Source organism: Pseudorca crassidens, chromosome 20 (assembly GCF_039906515.1).
Source record: "Pseudorca crassidens isolate mPseCra1 chromosome 20, mPseCra1.hap1, whole genome shotgun sequence".
Lineage (NCBI taxonomy): Eukaryota > Metazoa > Chordata > Mammalia > Artiodactyla > Delphinidae > Pseudorca > Pseudorca crassidens.
The window spans coordinates 15,771,854-15,796,091 of NC_090315.1; the positions used below are offsets into that span (position 1 = coordinate 15,771,854).

General features: G+C 37.4%; 2 protein-coding genes across 3 annotated transcripts in view; one reads left to right on the plus strand and one right to left on the minus strand.

The window, feature by feature from the left end:
* The window catches only part of LOC137215232 (zinc finger protein 420), a 98,821-nt gene extending 76,226 nt beyond the window's left edge, over window positions 1-22,595 (plus strand). For both annotated transcript variants that reach the window (XR_010939218.1, XR_010939219.1), the window contains 3 exons: window positions 5,112-5,233; window positions 19,694-19,793; window positions 21,046-22,595. The gene's annotated coding sequence lies outside the window, so the exon portion shown is untranslated. The remainder of the gene's footprint in view (window positions 1-5,111; window positions 5,234-19,693; window positions 19,794-21,045) is intronic.
* On the minus strand, window positions 1,614-23,646 carry ZNF570 (zinc finger protein 570). Its single transcript, XM_067720234.1, has 5 exons — window positions 23,034-23,646; window positions 22,087-22,161; window positions 18,047-18,173; window positions 17,622-17,717; window positions 1,614-5,324 (listed from the first exon to the last, which is right to left on the minus strand). The coding sequence occupies exons 2-5, from the start codon at window positions 22,117-22,119 to the stop codon at window positions 3,970-3,972; spliced, it is 1,611 nt and encodes a 536-aa protein (XP_067576335.1). The 5' UTR covers window positions 22,120-22,161; window positions 23,034-23,646; the 3' UTR covers window positions 1,614-3,969.
* Window positions 23,647-24,238: the final 592 nt, after the last annotated feature.

Consider the following 24,238-nt stretch of genomic DNA (forward strand, 5'->3'; position numbering starts at 1 on the left):
CTGCATGCCACTCGGCATGGCCGAAAATGAATGAATGAATTAATTTTAAAAAAAGAATTACCATGTGATCTAGGAATTCCACTCCTAGTTATATATCCAAAAGAAATAAAAATATATTTTTATTTTTTTGTCCACACAAAACTTGTACACAATGTTCAGAGCAGCAATATTCATAATAGTCAAAATGTGGAAACAATCCAAATGTCCACCCACAGATGAATGGATAAATAAAATGTGGCAAAACCATGAAGTGGAATATTTGGGGCAATAAAAGGGAATGAAGTTCTTACCATATGATTCAGTAATTGGGTTCCTTGGTATTTACCCAAAGAATCTGAAAACTTATGTACACACAAAAACCTGCACATAGATGTTTAGAGCAGCTTTATTCATAATTGCCAAAACTTGGAAGCAACAAAGATGTCTTTTGGCGGGTGAATGAATAAACAAACTGTGGTACATCCTGCCAGTGGAATATTATTCAATGCTAAGAAGAAATTAGTTATCAAGTTATGCAAAGACATGAAAGAAATTTAAATTCATATTACTAAGTGAAAGCAGTCAGTCTGAAAAGGCTACATACAGTATGATATCAACTATACAACATTCTGGAAAAGGCAAAACGAAGGACACAACAAAAAACTTATTGTTGCCAGTGGTTAGTGGGCAGGGATAAATAAATGGAACACAGGGAATATCGGGGCAGTGAAACTACTCTGTATATTATAATGGTGGATTTGTGTCATCATAACGTTATCCAAACACATACAATAAAAAATACCAAGAGTAAACTCTAATGTAAACTCTGGACTTTGGGTCATAATATGCCAATGTAGGTTCATCACCTATAACAAATGTACCACTCTAGTGGGGAATGTTGATAATGGGGGAAGCTAAGCGTGTGTGGGGGTGGGGGGTCATATGAAAAAAATCTCTGTACCTTTCACTCAATTTTGATGTGAACCTAAAACTTCTCTAAAACATAAAGTCTATTTTTTTAAAAGGAGAATGAAGTACTGATACATGCTACAACATGGATTTTGAAAACATTATGCTAATGGAAAGAAGTCAGTCATAAAACACAACATATTGTATAATTCCATTTATGTCCAGGATAGTCAAATTCATAGAAGCAAAAAGTAGATTAGCAGTTGCCAGGGCCTGGAGTGGTTGGGGGGAAATAGCGAGTGATTGTTAATCATACTGATGGTAAGATGTAGTACACACAAATGGTAACTATGTGAGGTGATGGATGTGTTAATTAGCTTGATTGTGGTTATCATTTCAGTGTATAAATATATGAAAACATGTTGTACACCTTAAATATATATAATTTTAATTTGTCAATCCTACCTCAATAAAGCTGGGGGAAAAAAGGAATGATGGGGGAAGAAAATGCAGTAAGTAGGATATAAAACTCTCAGCATAAAAATATAGTCATTCTCAAAACTCTGATGCCTGGAAGGATAGTCACCAAATTGTTAACAGTGATTGCATCTGGAAGGCAATTGTATACGAGCTTCTTTCTGAAGAAAATGGTGACTATGGATTGGATGAATGGTGAATATGGCATGCCTGAGGTATAGTGAAGGAATAACTGACAAAAGCAAACATTACTTAAATTTTTTTAATTATGAAATAGTTTAAACATATAGAAAGATACAGAGAATAAAAACCCACAACCATCAATTTAGAACTGGCCAGTTATTTTTTAAAGAAATTAATGATTAAAAGATACCTCCCTTTGCATCCTTTCCTCAATCTCATTTTTCTCCCTCCCCAGAGGTCATCACAATTTGATGATTATTTCCATAAATGTTATTACACTATTTCCATATGGTATTTAGCCATGAAAAATATACATAGTGTTGATTTGCATGTTTTCAAACTTTATATAAATAAGTGGAACCATATCACACAAAATACCCTCTAGTTCGATTTTAATAGTTTCTGAGATGTATCCATATTGATAAAAGTATCTCTAGTTCATTAATTTCAATTCTTATTTAAACCCTAATGATTGTTTTGCTTACCCTAAACTTTTCATTTTCACAAACAACACTGAAGTGGGTCTTCATGTACATCTCCCTGAACACATAAGGAGAGGCTCTGTAGAGGTTTAAGTGTGGAATTGCTGGGTCAAAGAGTATCCACATGTTCAACTTTACTAGATATCGATACATTATTCTTTTTAAAAAACTATTTTCAACTGCACTGTATGAATATTCCTATTGCTCCACATCTTCCCAGTAATAGGTACTGTGATGCTTTTTTTAATGTGATGATTTTGAAATAGTTCATTTTATTTTTTTCCCTTACTGCCATGATATACATTGTCAATTATTTTACTACTCCCAAATCCATCCTTTCTCTACTGGTATAAACCAACTTTATCATATGCAAAATTTCTACAAATAGATTAGATTCGATAATTTTCTTGTTCTTTAGAATTCACACTTCATAGTTGAATTTCAAAACAAAGCTGTGAAATTAAAGGGCAAAAAGGCCCATTGAGGAATTTTGCTTGGAACTGCAGTGAAGTTGTAAATTAGGAGTAACTGATAACTTTGTTATTTTGAGTCTCTTCAGCCTAGGCTATATAATACCCTTCAATTTATTTTATTGTTCTTCAGTTTTCTGGGCCTAGAAAATCTATTGTTTTAACTCCATGAGGACATGGTCTTTGTATTGATCATGTTATCTCCTCATGTCTAAATCAGTGTGTGACAAACAGTACTCAAAATTCACTGAATGAAAGTATATATATGCATGTGTGTATATATATAAATGTAGTCAAACTACATTTGACTGTAGTTTTCTTTCCTCAGTCCCCTTTTGGTTTCAATTTTATAATCACTTGATAAAAATTTATATACTTTTTCTATGGGATGAAACACTTTAAATGCTTTTGAAATCACCTAGATTCACCCATTCAATTACCTGGGATTGATGTCTTTTTATGCTACAGTATAAATTTCTGTTTATTGGGTTTTTGGAGTTAATTGCAATACTCTCTGTTCTTTTCTTGATCTAAATATAAGTACTGCATTTTTCTCAGTGAATCTTCATTTTATTTAATTAGTATATCCAATTGTTTCTTTAGAAATCTCCTAAAACTGGTTGTGTTATAGTTCTACTACTTTTGTCTATATCAATTACTCACCTAGCGTACAAACACTCCCACATATATTCTAGAGTTTTTAGGTTTCCCCAGTTCTGACCTGCTGCTTCCCATGATGTTCTGCTTTATCCACTAAGGAATCTTGTTTTAGCTGTAAGGATTAAATGAGTTAATATATGTTGAGTATGTAGAACAGTGCCTGGTGCAAAGTAGGCACTCAATGCATGTTAGCTATTATTATTAAATTGAATATCTGCTATATTTGATGCACTATGTTAAGTACTCTGCATGCAAATTTTTTACTTAATATGCACCAATCTACAATAGACACTATTTCATTTAATACTCACATTTCTACAATACAGTATCCTTTATTATCCCTATTTTAAGAATTAAAGAAAACCCTGAGGTTTACATAAGTCAAGCAAGTTACTCAAAATCACACAATGCTACAGTAGTGGTAGAGCTATGATTTTCCAGAATCTAAGCTCTTAGACCTGGGAAGTGCCTAGTGCCCAGAGAGACTGGAATAAAATAAGGCTGAAAGGTATCTAAGAACCAGATAATGAAGCTCCTCATAGACAGTTTTAAAGACTGTGGATGCTAGCTTAAGAACAACAGCAAGCCAAAAAAACTTTTAACTGGAGGCAGTGATGTGTGTATTCTTACACTTGAAAAAGATCAGTTTGGGTGCATGGTGGAAAATGAATTTAAGGGGACCAAATGTTGATACAGGAAGACCTGTTAGAAAGCTATAGAGTGATCCAGGTGAGATGAATCTTAGACAAGGATGACAATATTAGAGATGGAGAAAAGAGTATAAATTCCAGAAGTATTTTTGAGATAGTCTACAGGACTTGGTGATTGACTGGATTGGGTGGTGACAGTGACTCCCCAAAATGGATTCTCTGATGATGAGCAAGGTGTGCATGCTGTCTGAAGGTTTTCTTGCATTCCTTACATTCATAGGGTCTCTCTCCAGTATGGATTCTCTGATGTTGGGCAAGGGACCCACAGTAACTAAAAGCCTTTCCACAAACATTACATTCGTAAGGCTTCTCTCCAGTATGAACTCTCTGATGTTGAGTAAGGGATGAATCATTGCTAAAAGCCTTCCCACATTTAATACATTCATAGGGTTTCTCTCCAGTATGAACTCTCTGATGTTGAGCAAGGTAGGCAATCTGGCTGAATGCTTTCCTACATTGCTGACACTTATAAGGTTTTTCTCCAGTATGAATTCTCTGATGTTGAGCAAGGTGTGAATTCTGGCTGAAAGCCTTCCCACATTCCTTACATTCATAGGGTCTCTCTCCAGTATGTATTCTCTGATGTACAGTAAGGTATGCACGAAGGCTAAACGCTTTCCCACAGACATTACATTCATAAGGTTTCTCACCAGTATGAACTCTCTGGTGTTGGGCAATAGATGATCTATTGCTAAATGCTTTCCCACATTCAATACATTCATAGGGTTTCTCTCCAGTATGAACTCTCTGATGTTGAGCAAGGTAAGCAAACTGGCTGAAGGCTTTCCTACACACTTTGCATTCATAAGGTTTTTCTCCAGTATGAACTCTCAGATGTTGAACTAGGTGTGCATTCTGACTGAAGGCTTTCCTACATTCCTTACATTCATAGGGTTTCTCTCCAGTATGAATCCTCTGATGTTGAACAAGATTTGATCTCTGGCTGAAGGCTTTCCCACATTCTATACATTGATAGGGTTTCTCTCCAGTATGAATTCTTTGATGAAGAGTAAGGGATGAACTCTGACTGAAGACTTTTCCACAGTCATTACATTTCAAAAGTTTCTTCTCTGTATAGATACTCTTGGGCTTAATAGCCATTAATCTTTTTTTAAAGCTTTTATGTGTGTTATGTTTATGTACTTTCTCCTCTTTGGGGATTATCTGTTGTGTATGAAGTAGTGTGCTGGGATGGAAACTTCCCCAAGTTTTGTTATATTCTTGTCCTCTTTCATCAACAGGGGCTTCTTCGTGAGTGATTGTCTTTTCCTTGAAACATGCCTTCTGATTCACTGGTTGCCTCTCAAAGTGGCCCTCACATTTCCATTCTTCTTTCAATCTGGAGTACTCAAGGCCACAGCTTGTAAGTGTTTCTATTACTTTCTGAGATGATCGCACTTGATAAATGTCCTGCTTTGGGGTTAACTCTTCAGTCTCACACACAGATTCCCAGTCTGAAAAATAATAAGAAAAAAAATGTCTACTCTATTATGTACCAGAAAGTACATTTATGAAAGTAGTTCTGAAGTGTGTAAGAACAGAAACTGAAAATAGATCATAGAGAAACTTGAGGAGGAATGATTAGAATTATAAGAAAATCAGGTAAATCTCAGGTCAAGAAGGACTTATGTGGGTGACTGGACTCAGTTATAATTTTATGCATGTATGAATAATACAGGAACTGAAATAATCTCCATTTTTATAGTTACTTCTTTCAAGAACATTTATTGAACCTTGTACCAGGTACAAGGTTCTATATGCTTTCATATTGGAGTAAATGAAGATTCTTACCTTCATGGATCTTATGTTCTTGGGGGAGACAGAAAATAAATGCTAAATAAGTAAATTTTATTGTATGTTAGAAGGTACTAAGTGCTATTGAAAAAGAAAAGCAGGGTAAGAGAGATCAGGAGTGTTGGTGAAGTCAAAGTAGGAATCATTAATAAGTTAACCTTAAAGCAGGACTTCCCTGGTGGCACAGTGGTTAAGAATCTGCCTGCCAATGCAGGGGACATGGGTTCGACCCCTGGTCCAGGAAAATCCCACATGCCGCAGAGCAACTAAGCCCATGCATCACAACTACTGAACCCACATGCCACAACTACTGAAGCCTGCATGCCTAGAGCCCGTGCTCCACAACAAGAGAAGCCACTGCAATGAGTAGCCCATGCACTGCAACAAAGAGTAGCCCCAACTTGCCACAACTAGAGAAAGCCCATATGCAGCAACGAAGACCCAACTCAGCCAAAAACAAACAAACAAAAAATTAAAGCAAAGATTTGAAGGAAGTGAAAAAGTTAGTTACTTAGATATTTAAAGAAAGAACATCCTGGGCAGAAGAAACAGCCTAAAAGTAGAAGCATGTTTGGATTGTTTGAGGAATAGCAAGAAGGCCACTGTGGCTGGAGAGGACTGAGTAGTAGGAGATGAAGTCAGGGGGTAAAGGATAATCAGATTATTAAAGCTTTATAGGGCACCTAAGAAATTTGGTTTTACTCTGAGTGAGATAGAGAGCCACTGAAGTGGTGTGAGTACAGAAGTGATATCTAGTTATGATTTAATGAAAATACTGGAAGGTGGAAAGCAAGGGGAGAAGGAAGGGGACCTACTATTGTAGCAATCAGTGTGAGAAATGATAATGATTCAGACCAGAGAGGTATCAGTGGAGGTATACAGAGGTGGTCAGATTCTAGGTATATTTTATAGGAAAAGCCAGGAGGATATACCAACAGATTGGATATAGAATGTAATAGAAAGAGATGAGACAAGCATGTCTTCAAAGTTTATGGTCTGAACAATGGAAGGATGGAATAGCCATCAACATTGATGGGAAAAGCTATGGGTACAGCAAGCTTAGGTAGTGAGGTATAGAAGATCCAGAGTTCAGATTTAAACATCATAAACTTAATATGTCTTTTAGACTTTGAAATGGAAATGTTGAGAAGGCAGATGGACACATGATACTAAGTTTAAGGTAGAGGTCTAGGATAAGGGGTTGTTATCCAAAATATATAAAGAGCTCATACAACTCAATATCAAAATAACAAACAACTTGATTAAAAAACGTGCAGAAGAACTTCTTTTCCAAAGAAGACATACAGATGGCCAACAGGCACATGAAAAGAAGTTCAACATCACTAACCATTAGAGAAATGCAAATCAAAACCACAGTGAGATATCACCTCACACCTGTCAGAATGGCTATCATCAAAAAGACCACAAATAACAAATGTTGGTGAGGATGTGGAAAAAAGTGAACCCTCCTACACTGTTGGTGGGAATGTAAATTGGTGCAGCCACTGTGGAAAACAGTACAGAGGTTCCTCAGAAAACTAAAAACAGAGCTACCATACGATCCAGGAATACCACTCCTGGTTATGCATCCGAAGAAAATGAAAACACTAATAAAAAAGATATATGCACTCCAATGTTCAGAGCAGCATTATTTACAATAGCCAAGATATGGAAGCAACCCAAGTATCCATCAACAGATGAATAGATAAAGATGTGGTATATATATACTGATACAATAGAATATTACTCAGTCATAAAAAATGAAATTTTGCCATTTGCAACAACATGGATGGACCTGGAGGGTATTAGGCTTAGTGATAAGTCAGACAGAGAAAGACAGATACTGTATGTTATCACTTATACGAGGAATCTAAAAAATAAAACAAACAAATGAATATAACAAAACAGACTCACAGATACAGAGAACAAACTAGTAGTTACCAGTGAGGAGAGGGAAGCAGGGAGAGGAAAGATAGGGGTAGAGGATTTAGAGGTACAAACTACTATGTATAAAATAAATAAGCTACAAGGATATATTGTACAGCACAGGGAATAGAGCCAATATTTTATAATTATATAAATGGAGTATAATCTATAAATTTTTTAAAAAGTTTATGTATTTATTTGTTTATTTTTGGCTGTGTTGGGTCTTTGTTGCTGCATGCGGTCTTTCTCTAGTTGTGGTGAGTGGGGGCTACTCTTCATTGCAGCATGTGGGCTTCTCATTGCAGTGGCTTCTCTTGTTGTGGAACACAGGCTCTAGGCATGTGGGCTTCAGTAGTTGTGGCACGCGGCTCAGGAGTTGTGGCTCGCGGGCTCTAGAGTGCAGGCTCAGTAGTAGTGGTGCACAGGTTTAGTTGCTCTGTAGCATGTGGCATCTTCCCGGACCAGGGCTCAAACCCATGTTCCCTGCATTGGCAGGCAGATTCATAACCACTGCGCCATCAGGGAAGCTCCTCTATATAATTTTTAATCACTATGCTGTACATCTGAAACTAATATAATATCGTAAATCAACTATAATTCAGAAAAAAAAAAAGAGAAGTCTGGACTAGAGGTTTTTAAATTGGGAGTTGCCAGCATATAGATGGTATTTAAAGAGACTAAATTACTAAGAGAATGAGTGTAGATAGCAGAGAAAGGAGCAAGGAGTGAATCCTGGAGCACTCCAACATTAAGATATTAAGGAAAAGAGAAGAAACCCAAAGAGATTAAGAAGGACAAATGTAAGCAAGAAAAAAATCAGGGCTGAGAACCACAGCCACATGATATTAAAGATTATAATAAAAATCAACTTGTTCAATGATTTATACTGAAGAAGTATAAAATACACTTTCACAGTAACATACACAGTTTGGAATATATTACTAAGAAATGTCACAAAGGGGATTCCCTGGCAGTCCAGTGGTTAAAGGCTCTACGCTTTAACTGCTGAGGGCACAGGTTCAATCCCTGGTCAGGGAACTAAGATCCCCCAAGCCGCGTGGTGTGCCCCCCCCCCCGCAAAAAAAGACAGCTAGTAATAGTAACCATTAATAAGAATTATCTTTCTTTATATACAAAGTATACATTGGGACTTGCAAAATACCACATATGAATAATTAGATAAATAAAAGAATAGAATATAGAATAGAATATAAAAGCTATGGGGGAAATTACTGTACTATTTATACTTCTTTTTTTCAAATAAGAATATTATTTTGCAATTTTAGAATCAATTTTAAAAAACAATAGAAGAAAGCATAAAGAAAATAATTAGTCTCAGAGGATATCTTTAACATTGACAACAACAACAACAATGAAGAGGGAAAAAACCCTAGAAATAAACTTTATAAGAAAAGAACAAAAGCTTTACAATTCTGATGGACCACCCCAAAAAATTTGAATAAAGGGAGAAGATACACACTTTGCTTTTGTATATGAGGAACCAACAATGTAAAGCCACAAAGTCTGACTAAATTTACCTATCATGTCCGTTCAATTACAGTCAGAGCCTATTGTGATTTCTTAAAAGAACTGTGCAATAAAGAATTTGGCAGACCTTTGTCCCTATTTCCCAGGAGGTAACCTCTAAGCCATCTAAACTCCTGGAAGGAGTGTCTTTGTTATTCATGGTGAGCCCTTTGGACTACACCTGATGGTTAATACTAGTAAGGTGACTCATGATGAGCCCCTAGATAGTTTTTGCTAATGAGATAGATGACTCAGGCTGGAGGCTAACCATGCTGGAAAGACGAACCATATGATTAAAGGGTTGGAGCTTTGAGCCACCATGATATCAGTCTGACTTTTGGGAAAGGAAGGAAGGCTGGAGATTGAGTCATGTTGGGTAATGATTCACTCAATCATGCCTACATAATGAAACAAAACAAACAAACTCTGGACACTGAAGCTTGCGAGAGCTTCCCTGGTTGGTAATATCCTTTTGAATATTGAGATGCCTGGTGGGCCCTCAGGACAACAGAAACTTCACATTTGCAACTCTCCCAGCCCTCACCCTTGGTGTTTCTCCTTTCGGCTAGTTCTGATTTGTAGTCTTTGTTACAGTAAAGCTGTAATGATAATATATAGCTCTTGCTCTGAGTACTGTGAGTCATTCTAGTAAATTATTAAACCTGAGGGTGACTGTAGGCACTCCCAAACATGTAGCCAGTGGGTCACAAATGAGGGTGGCCCTGAGGATCCCCTAACTTGCAGCTGGTGTTTGAAATAAGCACAATCTTGTGGAATGTTGTCCTCTCAGATTTTGCAGTTTGGCAAACTCACTGCAAGAAAAAAAAAAATTTTTGTTTTTAAGGAATTCCCTGGCAGTCCAGTGGTTAGGACTCGGCACTTTCACTGCGTTGGGCCCGGGTTCAATCCCTGGTTGGGGAACTAAGGTCCCACAAGCTGTGTGACATGGCCAAAAAAAACAAAACACCATGAATAAAAAATTTTTTTTTAAATCCTAACATTCATCAAGAAAATAAACATGAATCCAGGATAAACTATATGTTAGCCATAAAACAAGTCTTAATAAATTTCAAAAGATTGAAATCAAATTAACTATCTTTTTTAATCGTAATGGAATGAAACTAGAAATCAATAGCAAAAGAAAAATTGGAAAATCCACACATGTGTGGAAATTAAACAACACACACTTAAACAACCAATGGGTCAAACAAGAAATCACAGAAGAGTTTAAAAATATCTTAAGACAAATGAAAATAAAAATATGACATACCAAAATTTATGGGATGCATCAGAAGCAGTGCTAAGAGGGAAATTTATAGCTGTGAAGGTTTACATCACAAAAGAAGAAAGATCTCAAATCAACAATATTAACAAACTAGAAAAAGAGCAAACTAAGCCAAATCTAGAAGAAAGAAGAAGATAATAAAGATTTAAGCAGAGATAAACCAGATAGAGAATTAAAAAAGCAACAGAATCAACTAAACCAAGAGTTGTTTTTTCAATAAGATCGACAAAACTGCTGAACATTTAATAAGACTAAGAAAAAAGAGCAGTTCAACTAAAGTCAGAAATGATTCTAGCCAGAGCAATCAGGCAAGAAAAACAAATAAAAAACATCCAAATTAGAAAGGAAGAAATAAAATTGTTTCTGTTTGTAGACAACATGATCTTACATGTAGAAGTCCTAAACACTCCACAAAAGAAAAACAAACACCTGTTATAACTAACAAATTCAGCACAGTAGAAGAATACAAAGTCAACACACACAAATCAGTTGCATTTCTATACACTAACAATGAACAATCTGAAAAGAAAATTAAGAAAACAACTCCATTTACAATAGCATCAATAAAGAATAAAGTATTTAGGAATTAATCAAGAATGTGAAAGACTTCTACAATGAACATTACAAAACATTACTGAAAGAAATTAAAGATATAAATAAATGAAGAGGGGCTTCCCTGGTGGCGCAGTGGTTGAGATTCCGCCTGCCGATGCAGGGGATGTGGGTTCGTGGCCCAGTCTGGGAGGATCCCACGTGCTGCGGAGCGGCTGGGCCCATGGGCCATGGCTGCTGGGCCTGCACATCCAGAGCCTGTGCTCCGCAATGGAAGAGGCCACAGCAGTGAGAGGCCCATGTACCGGAAATAAAAAATAATTTAAAAAATAAAATAAATGAAGACATTCTGTGTTCATGGATTAGAAGTTAATTAGAATTTAATTAGAAGGGGTTAAAATCCAGAAGTTAATTAGAAGTTAAGATGTCCAAACTACGCAAAACTATCTAGAGATTCAATGTAATACCTATCAAAATCCCAATGCTTTTTCCAGAAACAGAAAAATTGATCCAAAAATTCATATGTAATCTCAATGGACCCTGAATAGTCAAAAGAATCTTGAAAAGGAAGAAGAAAGTTGGAGGTCTCACACTTCCTGGTTTCAAAACTTATTACAAAGCTACAGTACTCAAAACAGTGTGGTGTGACATAAAGATAGATATATATACTGATGGAATAGAAAACAGAGAGCTCAGAAATAAACCCTCATATATATGGTCAAATGACTTTTCACAAGCATGCCAAGACCATTCCATGGAGAAAGGACAGGTTTTTCAATAAATGGCGCTGGAAAAATTAAATATCCACATGCAAAACAAAGAAGTTGTCACACCATATACAAAAATTAACCCCAAATGGATCAAAGACTTAAACCTAAAACTTAACACTAAAATAATCTTAGAAGGAAACATAGGGAAAAATCTTCATGACATTATAATCGGCAATGATTTCTTGGTTATGATACCAAAAGCACAGGCAAGAAAAAAGTAGACAAATTGGAGTTCATGAAAATTAAAGACTTCTGTGCATCAAAGGACATAATCAACAGAGTGAAAAGGCAACCCACGGATAGAATGGGAGAAAATATTTACAAATCATGTATCTGAAAAGGGGTTAATATCCAGAGTACATAAAGAACTCCTAAAACTCAACAAGAACACAATTAGATTATCAGACTGGACAAAAAAATGTTTAGCTATATACTGTTCACAAAAAGAACACATAGAAAGTAAGAGAGTAAAGGGGTGGGAAAAACTAAACTAAGGAAATATTAACAAAAGAAGGCTAATATAGTTATATTAATATTAAGCTAAATAGTTAAGGGAAGAATCATCACTAGATTTAAAGAGTAACAATAATATAAGAATTCACCAGAAAGATAATCCCCCAAACGTATCACCTCATAAAACACTTTCAAAATACTGCTCAAAGATTTTTTTTTTTAAATCCATAAAGACACAGAAGAGTTGACCAGCACAATTAATGAGCTTAATCCAATGAACATATATAAAGTGCTGTACTCCACAAGCAGCACACAGATATTCTCCAGAACACACAGTATATTTACCAAAATTAACCCCTAAGATGTAAAAGAGGTTTCAAAGTATTTCAAAGAATGCATGTTAACTAGACCGTATCCTCCAATCACAATGTAGTTAAACCAAACAAAAACCTTCAATTTGCAACTTAAAGCTTCCAAATAATTCACAGTCAAGAAAAAAAAATCAATGGAAATTAGAAAATGTTAAGATATACAATGATAACAAAAATGTTACATACCAAAATATGTGAACTATATTCCTAATATAGTCTTAAATGCTTATAATAGAAAAGAGAAAGCCTCAAAAACACTGAATTATCTAAGTTTAAAAGCCAGCAAAAAAGAGAGAGAGAGAAAATAGCATAAAAAATATAGGAGGAATAAAATAGTAGAGGAGAAATACATGAAAAAATTTTAAAGAGAAATTAGAGAGAATCAGTGAAGTAAAAAATGTCTGAAAACATTAATAAGTTGAAAGATTTGTTTCTCCCTTTTTAGAAGGAAAAAGAGGTCATATTTACATATACTACCAACTTCAGATAAGAGAAAATAATGAATAATTTTATCTAATAAATTTTAAAACTTATATGAGAATTATAAATTTTTAGGAAAAAACCGTAACTCCATGACTATAAGAAGAATAAAAAACACAAAATCTTATAACAGAAATTGAATTAATAGTTTAAATTCTTTTCACACACAAAAAATCCCAGGCCAAGATGAACAAAGTTCTACCAAACATTCAAAAGACAAATTTGTAAAATTTTACCCAAATTCTTCTAAGGAAGAAAAAGAGGAATACTCACCAACAGATTTTATGAAACTAGGACAATCCTGATTCCAAAATCTGACAAGAAGAGTACATGAAGGGAAAAACTGAAGGCCAACCTCACTGACAAACATAGATGCAAAATAACTAAACAAAATATTGGCAAATAGCAGCTAGCTATGAATGGAAAAGATGAAGATGGGTTTGTCTCAGGAATACAAGATTGGTTCAACATTAAATATGTAATTCACTACATAAACAGATGAAAAAGTAAAAATCATCTAATCATCTACAGTTACAAAAAAACATTAAAACTCAAAAGCTTTACACAAACAAAACTCTAGCAAACAGTAATGAAAGGGTATCTACCAGAAACATTTAAACATCAGAATTATTAATTACAAAATATTAAAGCACTTTCATTGAGACCAGAAGTTGATAAAAATGCCTGCTATCACTACTTTGGTTCATACCATATTGGTGATCTAAGACAGGGTAACAGAAAAAAGAAATTAAGGGTGTAAGAAATTAAAATAAAGGAACTGCCATTATTCACAGACATGCCTGCCCACAGAAAAATCCAAGGAAATCTAAAAATTACTAGTATTAATGGGAGAGCTTGGCAACGTTGCTGGATATAAGGTCAAAGTACAAAAGTTAACTTTATTTCTATGTATGAGCAACAAATTGAAAACACAGACAACATTTAACACAGGAACAAAACTAAAATGCCTAGGAATTAATCTAACAGAAGATGTGCATGTCCTTTATGGAGAAAATTATAAAACACATTTGAAGGAAATTTAAAGACCTAAGTAAATGGAGAGATAAACTACGTTCACAAATAAAAACAAATTCCAAAATTGATATATAGAATAAAATTTGGACCAAAAGCCAATAGCTTTTTGTTGTTTTCTAGTGGAAATTGACCTAAATTTAGTTAGATGGCCAAAGGGCAAACAAGAAATTCTGAAGAACATAAACAAGGTATAGGGACTTACCCTAACAGATATTGAAGTATTACATGAAAATATTTAAGATAGTGTGGTACTGGCGTAAGAAAACAGAGATCAATGGAATGGAACAGAGCTCAAAATCAGACCCATAAATATACTATAACCTGATATATTAAGAGGTAACATTCAGAACAATAAGCAAAGAGAGCTCATTTCTTCAGTAAATGTCTGAGACATTTGATTTTAGAAATTAAATACTTCAATCTCAAAAATCAATTTCAATTGGATTATGGCCCTAAATGTAAAAGGAAAATCTTTAGAAGACAATTTGAGAACACCCATATGACTTCAGAATATAGAAAGGTTTCTTAAAACAAAATATCAAAATCAAAAACATAAGCTACACAAATCAAAACCACGAGATATCATCTCATACATTTCACAATGGCTATCATTAAAAAGACCACAAATAACAATGTGAAGAAAGGGGAACCCTCTTGCACTGTTGGTGGGAATGTAAATTGGTACAGCCACTATGGAAAACAGTACAGAGGTTCCTCAGAAAACTAAAAATAGAACTACCATATGATCCAGCAATTCCACTCCTGGGTACATATCTGAAGAAAACAAAAACACTAATTCAAAAAGATACATGCACCCCAATGTTCATAGCAGCATTATTTACAACAGCCAAGATATGGAAGCAATCTAAGTGTCCATTAACAGACGAATGGATAAAGATGTGACATATATACCTATATATATATATGTATGTGAATATATATAATGGAATACTACTCAGTCATAAAAAGAGAATGAAATTTTGCCATTTGCGGGTATTAGGCTTAGTGATAAGTCATACAGAGAAAGACAAATACTGTATATTATCACTTATATGTGGAATCTAAAAAATAAAACAAACAAATGAACATAACAAAACAGAAACAGACTCACAGATACAGAGAATGAGCTAGTGGTTACCAGTACAAAGAAGGTATGGGGGAGGGGCAGGATAGTGGTAGGGGGTTAAGAGGTACAAACTACTATGTATAAAATAAATAAGTGGGAATTCCCTGGTGGCCCAGTGGCTAAGACTTGGCGCTTTCACTGCAGTGGGCCTGGGTTCGATCCCTGGTCAGGGAACTAAGATCCCACAAGCCACATGGCACAGCAAAAAATAAATAAATAAATAAGCAACAAGGATATCTTGTATAGCACAGGGAATATAGCCAATATTTTATAACTTTAAATAGAGTATAGTCTATAAAAATATCAAATCACTATGTCGTACACCTGAAACTAATATGATATTGTGAATCAACTATACTTCATAAAAAATATATATATTCCCCAAACTGAACAAAAGACTTGAGCAGGCACTTCACAGAAGAGGAAATCAAAATGGCCATTTATATATATAAAAAGATGCCAAATTTTTTTAGTAATCAAGGAAATTCAGATGACAAGTATAAGGAGATAATATTTCATACCCGTCAAAATTGCAAAAAATTTGTCAATTCTGAATGTGGAGCAATGAGTACTCTTACACACAGCTGTTAGCTGTTAGAAATGTAAATTAGTACAAGTAATCTGGAAAGTAAAATAGCATTATGCAGTAAATTCCTGGCTATATTCTCTACGTGAACTCCAGCATATGTACACCATCAGTCATGTACAATAAGGTTCATAGCAGTAACATTTATAATAACATAAAACTGAAACAACTCAAATGCCCTTCAATGCATAAATTGTGATTTTTCACAGTGGAATACATTATATTTCAACAGGAAAAAAAAATTCAATAAAAAATAGTCACTAAAATCAATATGGATGAATCTCAGGAATATAATTTTGAGTTGAAAAAAGTCAGAATTATCTGTATACTATATTTCTAATATATTTCCATATATAAAAAATTGAAAACATGCAAATGTAAGTATTTTGTTTAGGGCTATATGGCACCAACAATAAAGAAAAGTCAAGAAATGATAAGCAAAATTGCAGGATAATGGTTACCCTAGTGAGTGGTAGAGATGGTCCAAGAGTAGGGAGTGATATATCGCTAGGCAGGGGCCCATGAGGGCCTAAAATGGCACTGACAACCTTCTATATCCTAAGTTAAGAAGCAGGTAAATTTTTTGTTATATTATTACCTAAAGTACATATTTAGTCTAATATATTTGTGTGTGTATGATTTATTTAATAATAATAATTAATAAATAAAATTTAGCCATGTATTCTTTGATACTACAGTTCCATATCAAAATTTTTCCTTAGAAAACTGAACATGAACATAAAAGACTGGGGAGAGGTAGTGGAAGGGGTGGGGATGGGTTGGGGAGTAGTGTTGACAGAGATGTTTACAATGACCCTAATTTTCTTCTGAACTTTAAGTCCTTCATTTCACCTTAATGCTTCCTATGCCTATCTGAAAATCCTTCCTACACCACAAAGCTAACCTCTTAATCTCTTCTCCCTCAAATGTTTTCTAGCTTTTGACCTTTTTTTTTTTTGGCCACACCACACCACATGCAGGATCTTAGTTCCCTGACCAGGGATCAAACCCATGCCCCCTGCAGTGGAAGTGAGGAGTCTTAACTACTGGACCATCAGGGAAGTCCCTGACCTGTGTTTTTGTTAAAGACCATCTTCCCAACTAAGCAGACTCCTCTCTCACCTCTCTCTGAGCTTCCTTCATGTCAGCTTTCTTTTCATGTGTGCCATTTTCAGCCATATTTTATCACTGCTACAAGCCTATCAACTATTTGATTATTTACATAAACGTATAATACCCTAGCATCTTGCAAGTACTCTGTTTAAAATACAAATTCAATAAATGTTGATTAAAGGAATGAATGAACTGACCATTAAGAGAAAAATGAGGCATTTAGAGATAAACTACTACTATTATAATACTAGCAGCTAACAGCTTTTGAGCTCATAATATGAGATAGGAACTGTTGAAAGCACCTTAAAAATATTATCCCATTTTATAGATGACAAAACAAAGGCACAGAGAGGTTAAGTAACTTGCCCAAAGTTCCACTGCATGTAAGTGTCAGGATTTGAACTTGTTACTTCAGTTACAGCTGTTTGTGGTTCATCAAAAGTTCAAAAGTTCATCAGATTAGGAAAAGATTTTTTAAAGACTGGAAGAGGTTTATGAGACTGGGAAGGAAGGGGACTCAGAATAGATAAGAGGGGGCAAAATGTGAAAGGAGAGACAGTTTAGAATATCAACTCTGGGAGAACACACTAAAAGGACTCAAGCTTCTACTAAGACCTAGGACATTTGAGAGGAACATGCCAACAACAAAGAAGAGTGAAGAGGTGTGATACCTTTGAGTCAAGCTGGGCTGTTACCTGCAAAGGTTTTTGCCTGCCTATTCCTCTTCACTCACCTGAGCACAAGTCTTTTGTCAGCTCTCTCTTTACCATCCAGGGCTCCTTCCCTTGTTCCAACAATAATATCACACTTGGTTTAGAAAAGCAAAGTCCTGCATATAAGAAACAGAATTTGGTCATGCTGTAGATATCCCAGAACTCACATCCAATTCTTTGATCATCAGGGAAGAGGGAGCTTGCAGTAAGCCAGAGAAAACTGTGATAAGGACATGTATTCAAAGGACAGGGAAGTTGAAGCTTCCAATACAGATTAATAATAGACCTGTTCACTGCCAACTCCACAAATATTAACCCGTTACTTTGGCACAGGCAGCAGACTTTCAGCCAAGCACTACAGATGCTATCCAAAAATTCACAACAATGGTGGTAGCAAAGTGCCCCTTATGAGTACAAGCTCAATTTTACAAGAAGATATTATTACCCAGTGATACCAAGATCCTGTAGTTCTCCAACATCACATTACTGTACAGATGCCTCTGAGAAGAATTCAGACAATCCCACTCCTCTTGGGAGAAGTCTACAGCCACATCTCTGAAGGTCACCAACTCCTGAAATGAAATAAATAAATGAAGTGAAACAACCTCATCTCTTCCCATACTCACCTCATTCATTCTGCCCCAGGCACACAGGGCTCTCCCATATATTACATTCTCAAATATGTCAAGAATGTTCCCCCTCAGGGCTTTTGTGCTTCTCAGATCATTCTGTATATAACAAAAGCAATGCTCTTACCCAAGTTGCCTATTCCCCTAACCCTCCTTATTTTTCTATATGGTACTTATTTTGTTATTTATTGTCTGCTCCCCACCTCCATTAAGATGTAAAGTCCATGAGGGCAGAGTATGTTTTTGTTTTGGTCACTGCTATATACCAGTTATAGAACAGTATCTGGCACACATGAGGCATTCAAATACTTGCTGAATAAACAAAATTAATGAATGAATGCTTTGCAAAGTTCAAGAAGCTATAAGAGGATCAAAAATGAGACCATAAAGTGCTTGCTGTATCTCTGAAAACTGTTCTAGATCAAGCAAAACAAATGATCAATTCCATTAAAATTCAAATACTTTTATAGAGAGTACTTAAAATTTTGTGTAAAGAAATGAGTGTTCCACTCATAATACTGTTTTTTTTTTTTTTTTTGTGGCACGCGGGCCTCTCACTATTGTGGCCTCTCCCGTGGCGGAGCACAGGCTCCGGATGCGCAGGCTCAGCGGCCATGGCTCATGGGCCTAGCCGCTCCGCGGTATGTGGGATCTTCCCTGACCGGGGCACGAACCCGCGTCCCCTGCATCGGCAGGCAGACTCACAACAACTGCGCCACCAGGGAAGCCCCATAATACTGTTTTTGCTTATAGGGGCTGAGTAAAGTTCTTAAAAACTTGGAGCTATGTTATGATTCAGCTGGATTCCAGGTTTGTATAATGTGACCACCTGATGAAAACTAACATACATTATGTGTTTGTGTGTGGGGATGGATACACACACACACACACACACACACTCGTAAATTGTTTTCTTTTCTTACAAAATTAGAAGAGGTGAATCTGTCAAAGCAAGATTTTTAATTGGGCATTTGATACAATTTTGTCATAGTTTAAAAAACTGTCTCTACAAAATAAAAATTCTTAAAGCGTTTTTTCAACACACAGTAACTTTTCTTCTTATTTAATTATATGAAGTCGTTTGTGAATTTCTCTCTCTGCCCTAGCAATAACATCCTTCATATACTGCAGAAACGCTCCTGTTAAGAGTTAGTTTCATGTGGTATACATGCTTCCAAAAATGTTTTCCTTAGCTTACATAAATATGTATAATAAATGTATAAATTTTTTATATACAACATACACATTTTTTCACTGAGTCTTTAATTTATACAGTCAATGAAAATAATTACAATGTCAACATAAGGAGCTTAAACTCTAACCTTAAAATATTTGACCTCTAACAAAGAACCTCTTAAAATATTTGAACTCTAACCAAATACTTGGTTTCAAAATCCATTCATAATTATAATCAAACCAATCTAAAGAAAGTCAACAGTTCCCTTAGCGTTTTTGCCTTACAGAAACATGATTCCCAACGGAGAAATCAACTTTCCCTGAAGCCCTGTCATGTGGTGACTGTCTTATTTCTCACATCCCTTGTACACAGCACACGGAGGTGAGGTAGGTGACCTCTTTGCTCCTTACACTTGTTTCCATACCATTGCCCCACCTTCTTTCCTAAAATATACCTAGTTTTCAACCTCATGAAATCAGGCTATGTCACTATCACTTCTTGTTTCCATTATCTACCAATTCCTCGTAGATGCAAATTCTCTGTCATTACTTGAACACTTCAGCATCTAACTCACTGTTACTCTCTCCAATGGTACTCCCATTAAACGTACGGGAGTACCCATATGTTTCAATATCCATATAAATAACCCTCCCAACAGCATGGCCTCTCAGTTCTCTGACCCCATCTTCTCCAATAAGCCTGTCTTCCACACTTCTACAGTTGCTCACTTCATGATCATGCCCTAGACCTTGTCGTTACCAATAAGTACAAAACCCTCCATAATCTCAACTCTCCCACTCTCACTTCTACCTCCTATATTCCAGTTTTTTCCCTCTGGTACCCCAATTAGGATAATTCTTCCACCACACTAGAACCTACAAATCATTGATCTCACCACGTTTTCACTGTTCTTCACTCCCACATACCCTCACTTCCTAGAACAACCATTTGTTATAATCACCCCCACGCATATACCCTCAACTGCCCGGCTCCCTCTCACTTAACTATACTCACCTGGTTAAACCACAGCCATCACTCAGCATACTCTGTTTCTGGAAGCTGCACAGCTGAACTTTGCTAGAGAAATCATGCTAATTGGTCTCACTTTAAATTCATGATCACTAACTTCCAGGGGGCCAAAATGATACATTTCTACCTACATACATGATACATCTCTCTAGTCCATTCATTTCCCCCACCCTCCTAAATGACCATTTGATACTTTCTTCTCTCTCCTCAATCTTCAATACCTCACCCCCCATCCTTTCTCTCAGCTAAGGATCTTGCTTTGTCTCACTGAAAAAACAAAAGTCATTTTAAGAGAATTTCCACAAATTCCCACAACATCTACACATCTACTTGCATCTGGCCCATAAACTCTAACTTGATCCTTTTACTATAAATGAACAGCCCACTTTCCTAGCAAAGGCCAAACCCCTCCACTTGTATCCTAGACCTCAGCTGCTCTCAGCTTCGCAAGCAGTGTTCCAGCAATTCCCTCCTCTCTCCTCTTCATCTTCAATTTCCCTTTCTATTGAATCTTTAACATCAGCCCACAGACATATACCCATCTTTAAAAAACCTTGTTGACTACAGTTTCTCCTTCAGTTACCACTCATTTCTCTTCTTCCCTTACAGCTAAACTGTTTTAAAGAGTTGTCTATACTTTCCATTGTTTCTCTCCCTGAAATGAAGAGGAATGACATAATATGACATACGTAACAGGATCACTTTGGCTGCTCTGTTGGGGATAGCAATAATCCAGGTGAGAGATATTGGTTTATACCAGAATAGAAACTGGTGGTAGTAATAAGTGGTCAGATTTTGGATATATTTTGAAGGCAGGACAAACAGAATTTCCTAATGGAAGACTTTTAGCTTGAACATCTTAGATGGGGAAGTATGTAAGAGTTTTCTAATTGATTTTCCTGTTTCTATCCTTGTCCCATTCAGTTTATTTTCAATAGCAGCCAGAGTGATCCTATTAAATGGGAATCAGATCATGCCACTCCTATGCTCCCAAACTTCCAATGGCTCATTTCACTCCGTTTGAGACATCTAAATTTGAGGTATCCATTCCACAACCAAATGAAGATGCTGAGTAGGCAGTTAGATATATGAGTCTGGATTTCTGGGCTGTATACAATTTGGTAGTTGTTGACATATAAATGGTATTTAAAGCCGTGAAACAGAGTGAGATCAACAAAGGAGTGTAGACAGAGCAGAAAAGAAGACTAGGATTAAGCCCTCTTAGTTAATAGGTGCTTAGCAAAAATCTGTTGAATGAATGAACATTTGGACAGAGACCAGAATGAAGAAGTTGGTCTGCATCTGGGGGAACAGCATTCTAGGCAGAGAGAACAGTAAGTGCAAGGCCATGAGTTAAGAATGCACTCAGATCACGACAAGGAAGCTAGTGTGGCTGGAGCCAAGTGAGTGATATACAGAGTGGGAAAAATTAGATGAGGTCAGAGGGTTAGCCAGGGACGAGTTTATGTAGGGCCTTGCAAGCCAAGGCAAGGACTTCAACATTTATCCAGAATCAGGTGGGAATCCATTGGAGGGTTTTAAGAAGTGACATGACTGGTCACCCAGAAAAGTTTCAGCAGAAGGAAAATTAATGTCTGCTTCTTTTGAAAAGCAGGAAAATATTTCAGGAAAGAGAAAACACCAGCTCACCTGGTACATGGCTTTAAGAAGTCCAACAGCCATTCTTTCCTCCCCTTGACTCTTCTCTTGGGAAATGGCAGTGTCCTTAGATGAGTGAGATGGGTAAGAGAACATGAGAAACTAGGCTTTCCTTGCAGCATCCAGAATCACTAGCTTAGAATTTTTCTGCTTCTCTTTCCTCTGTTGCACCCTTCCCTCCAATAGAGAGAAGGCAGAATGGAGACCTAGGAATCTTCTTGTATACAATTTAACCTGTGCCTAAATCACTTCCTAATTTATTATTTTAACAAGAGATTTTCTAGATTTTACAAATAAAAACTCCAAGTAATGTAATCATTTGCATAAAGACACACAGCTAATAAATAACAGCACCGAGATCAGATAAAGGTCTTCCTGATTCCACTTTCCTTCTCCTCTCCAGTAGGTCAGTGGTTCTGAAACTTGGTGGCACACTGGCATCACCTGGTTAGCTTTAATAGATACTGGTGGCACAGAGTCTCACTCAGCGCCCTCCCCCCCCCCCCGCAAAAAAAAAACAACACAACATACACTCACAGATTCTTAAAAACTACAGCGCCAACCACCATCTTACACAGATCACAGCGGCCACGGGTACGGGCAGTTTCACACCGTCACCCTCTCCCATGGCCCCCAGCCTCAAATACTAGGGTATCACAACCGGTGATCTCACACTCCAGTCACAAAGAAGCCGAGGATACAGGAACAACGGGAGACAGAGAGTACCCTCCCGCCCCCGCTCACAGTCTCGCCCTCTGTGGCACCAACCATCGACTCACTCGCACCCACAGTCACACAGATACGACGTGTACAGGCACATCGGGTGGCAGGCTCACGCACCGTAAGGTCTCAACCCCGTCTCACACGAAGAGTCACACAGAAGGCCCGGGGACCGACGTCAGGGTGACCCACAGGCCGCTCCTCAACCCACTTCCTACCTGCAGAACTGAAGTGCCGGAAGACCAGGTTCAAGTCCGGAAAACTCGGGTAACCTCCTCTCGGGCCCACCTCCTGCCCTGAGTCTGAGGGAACCCAGCCTCCGCGGGCCCGGAAAGAAACGACCGGGCCTCCGGAGGACACAAAGGCGCAGCGGGCCCAGTGCTCGCGGGGGCCACTGGGAAATGTAGTCCTGACCAGAAAAAGGCTCGGCACCCGGGAGTTCAACTCCCACAGCTCAGCTCCTCTGGGGGTTCGTAACACCGCCCCCTGTGCCCCGGCTCTTGCCACGCTGACCTCTCACTGGCCTTGCAGAAGGAGCCTGGAAGTCCCGATGATTCCTCTCAGCTCCGAGCCTGGGTCTGCCACAGAGACTGGCCGAGCGTCACACTAGACGGTCTGGGATTGAAGTGCGCAGGCACAGGGTTTCGGTTCACCTCCCTAAGCAACGCAGCAGAGAATTACAAGCCTTGGGCTAGTCGCAGGGGGCCGGGTGGTGTGTGGGCGCGCGCTAGTGCGCTCGCGTCTACACAAAGTGCGTGAAGAGTGAGTCCCTCTCTTTGAGCTGGGGAACCTGAAAAAAGTGTGTGGTGTGTGGTGGGCAGTTGGGAGTGGAGTGCGCAGGTGCATTATGCTTCCACCCAGTCCCGCCTTCCCTAGGGCGTTCTTTCTCAGGGAATGGTTTACCTTGAAGGCAGGAGGGGAGGGGTCAGGGTAGAGTGTCATCCTGTGCATATGGTTCCTGTGTTTGTGATTTAGTGACGGTGGATGTGACTGTGTCCCCTCTTCCTAAAATGGCTCGTATGTCGGGTATCTTCAAAGTTCCCTACGTTCGGATACAAATGTCACATTTCCAAGAGGGCTTCCCTGATTACACTTCTCCCCCGACACTTCACGGCTCCTTAACCTGACTCTATGCCCCCTTAGAACAACAGTGATTATATTTTAAGTTTTTATTTAAGTTTCTGTCACCTGACTGATTTTGTGAGTTAGTGCACCACCCTGTGATTCTGTCATTTTGTGTTTCTGTGAGAGTAACTATGCAAAACTCTGTGTGTTGGAGTGAGCATGGTGCATTTCTGTGACCATGTGTGTGATTGTGTGTGACATTTGTGATGTTAACTGTGAGAATGTGCTATGATAGAAAGTGACTGACTGGTGGAGAATGGAGTAGGACTGTGGTATGATAGTGTGTACGGCAGACCGT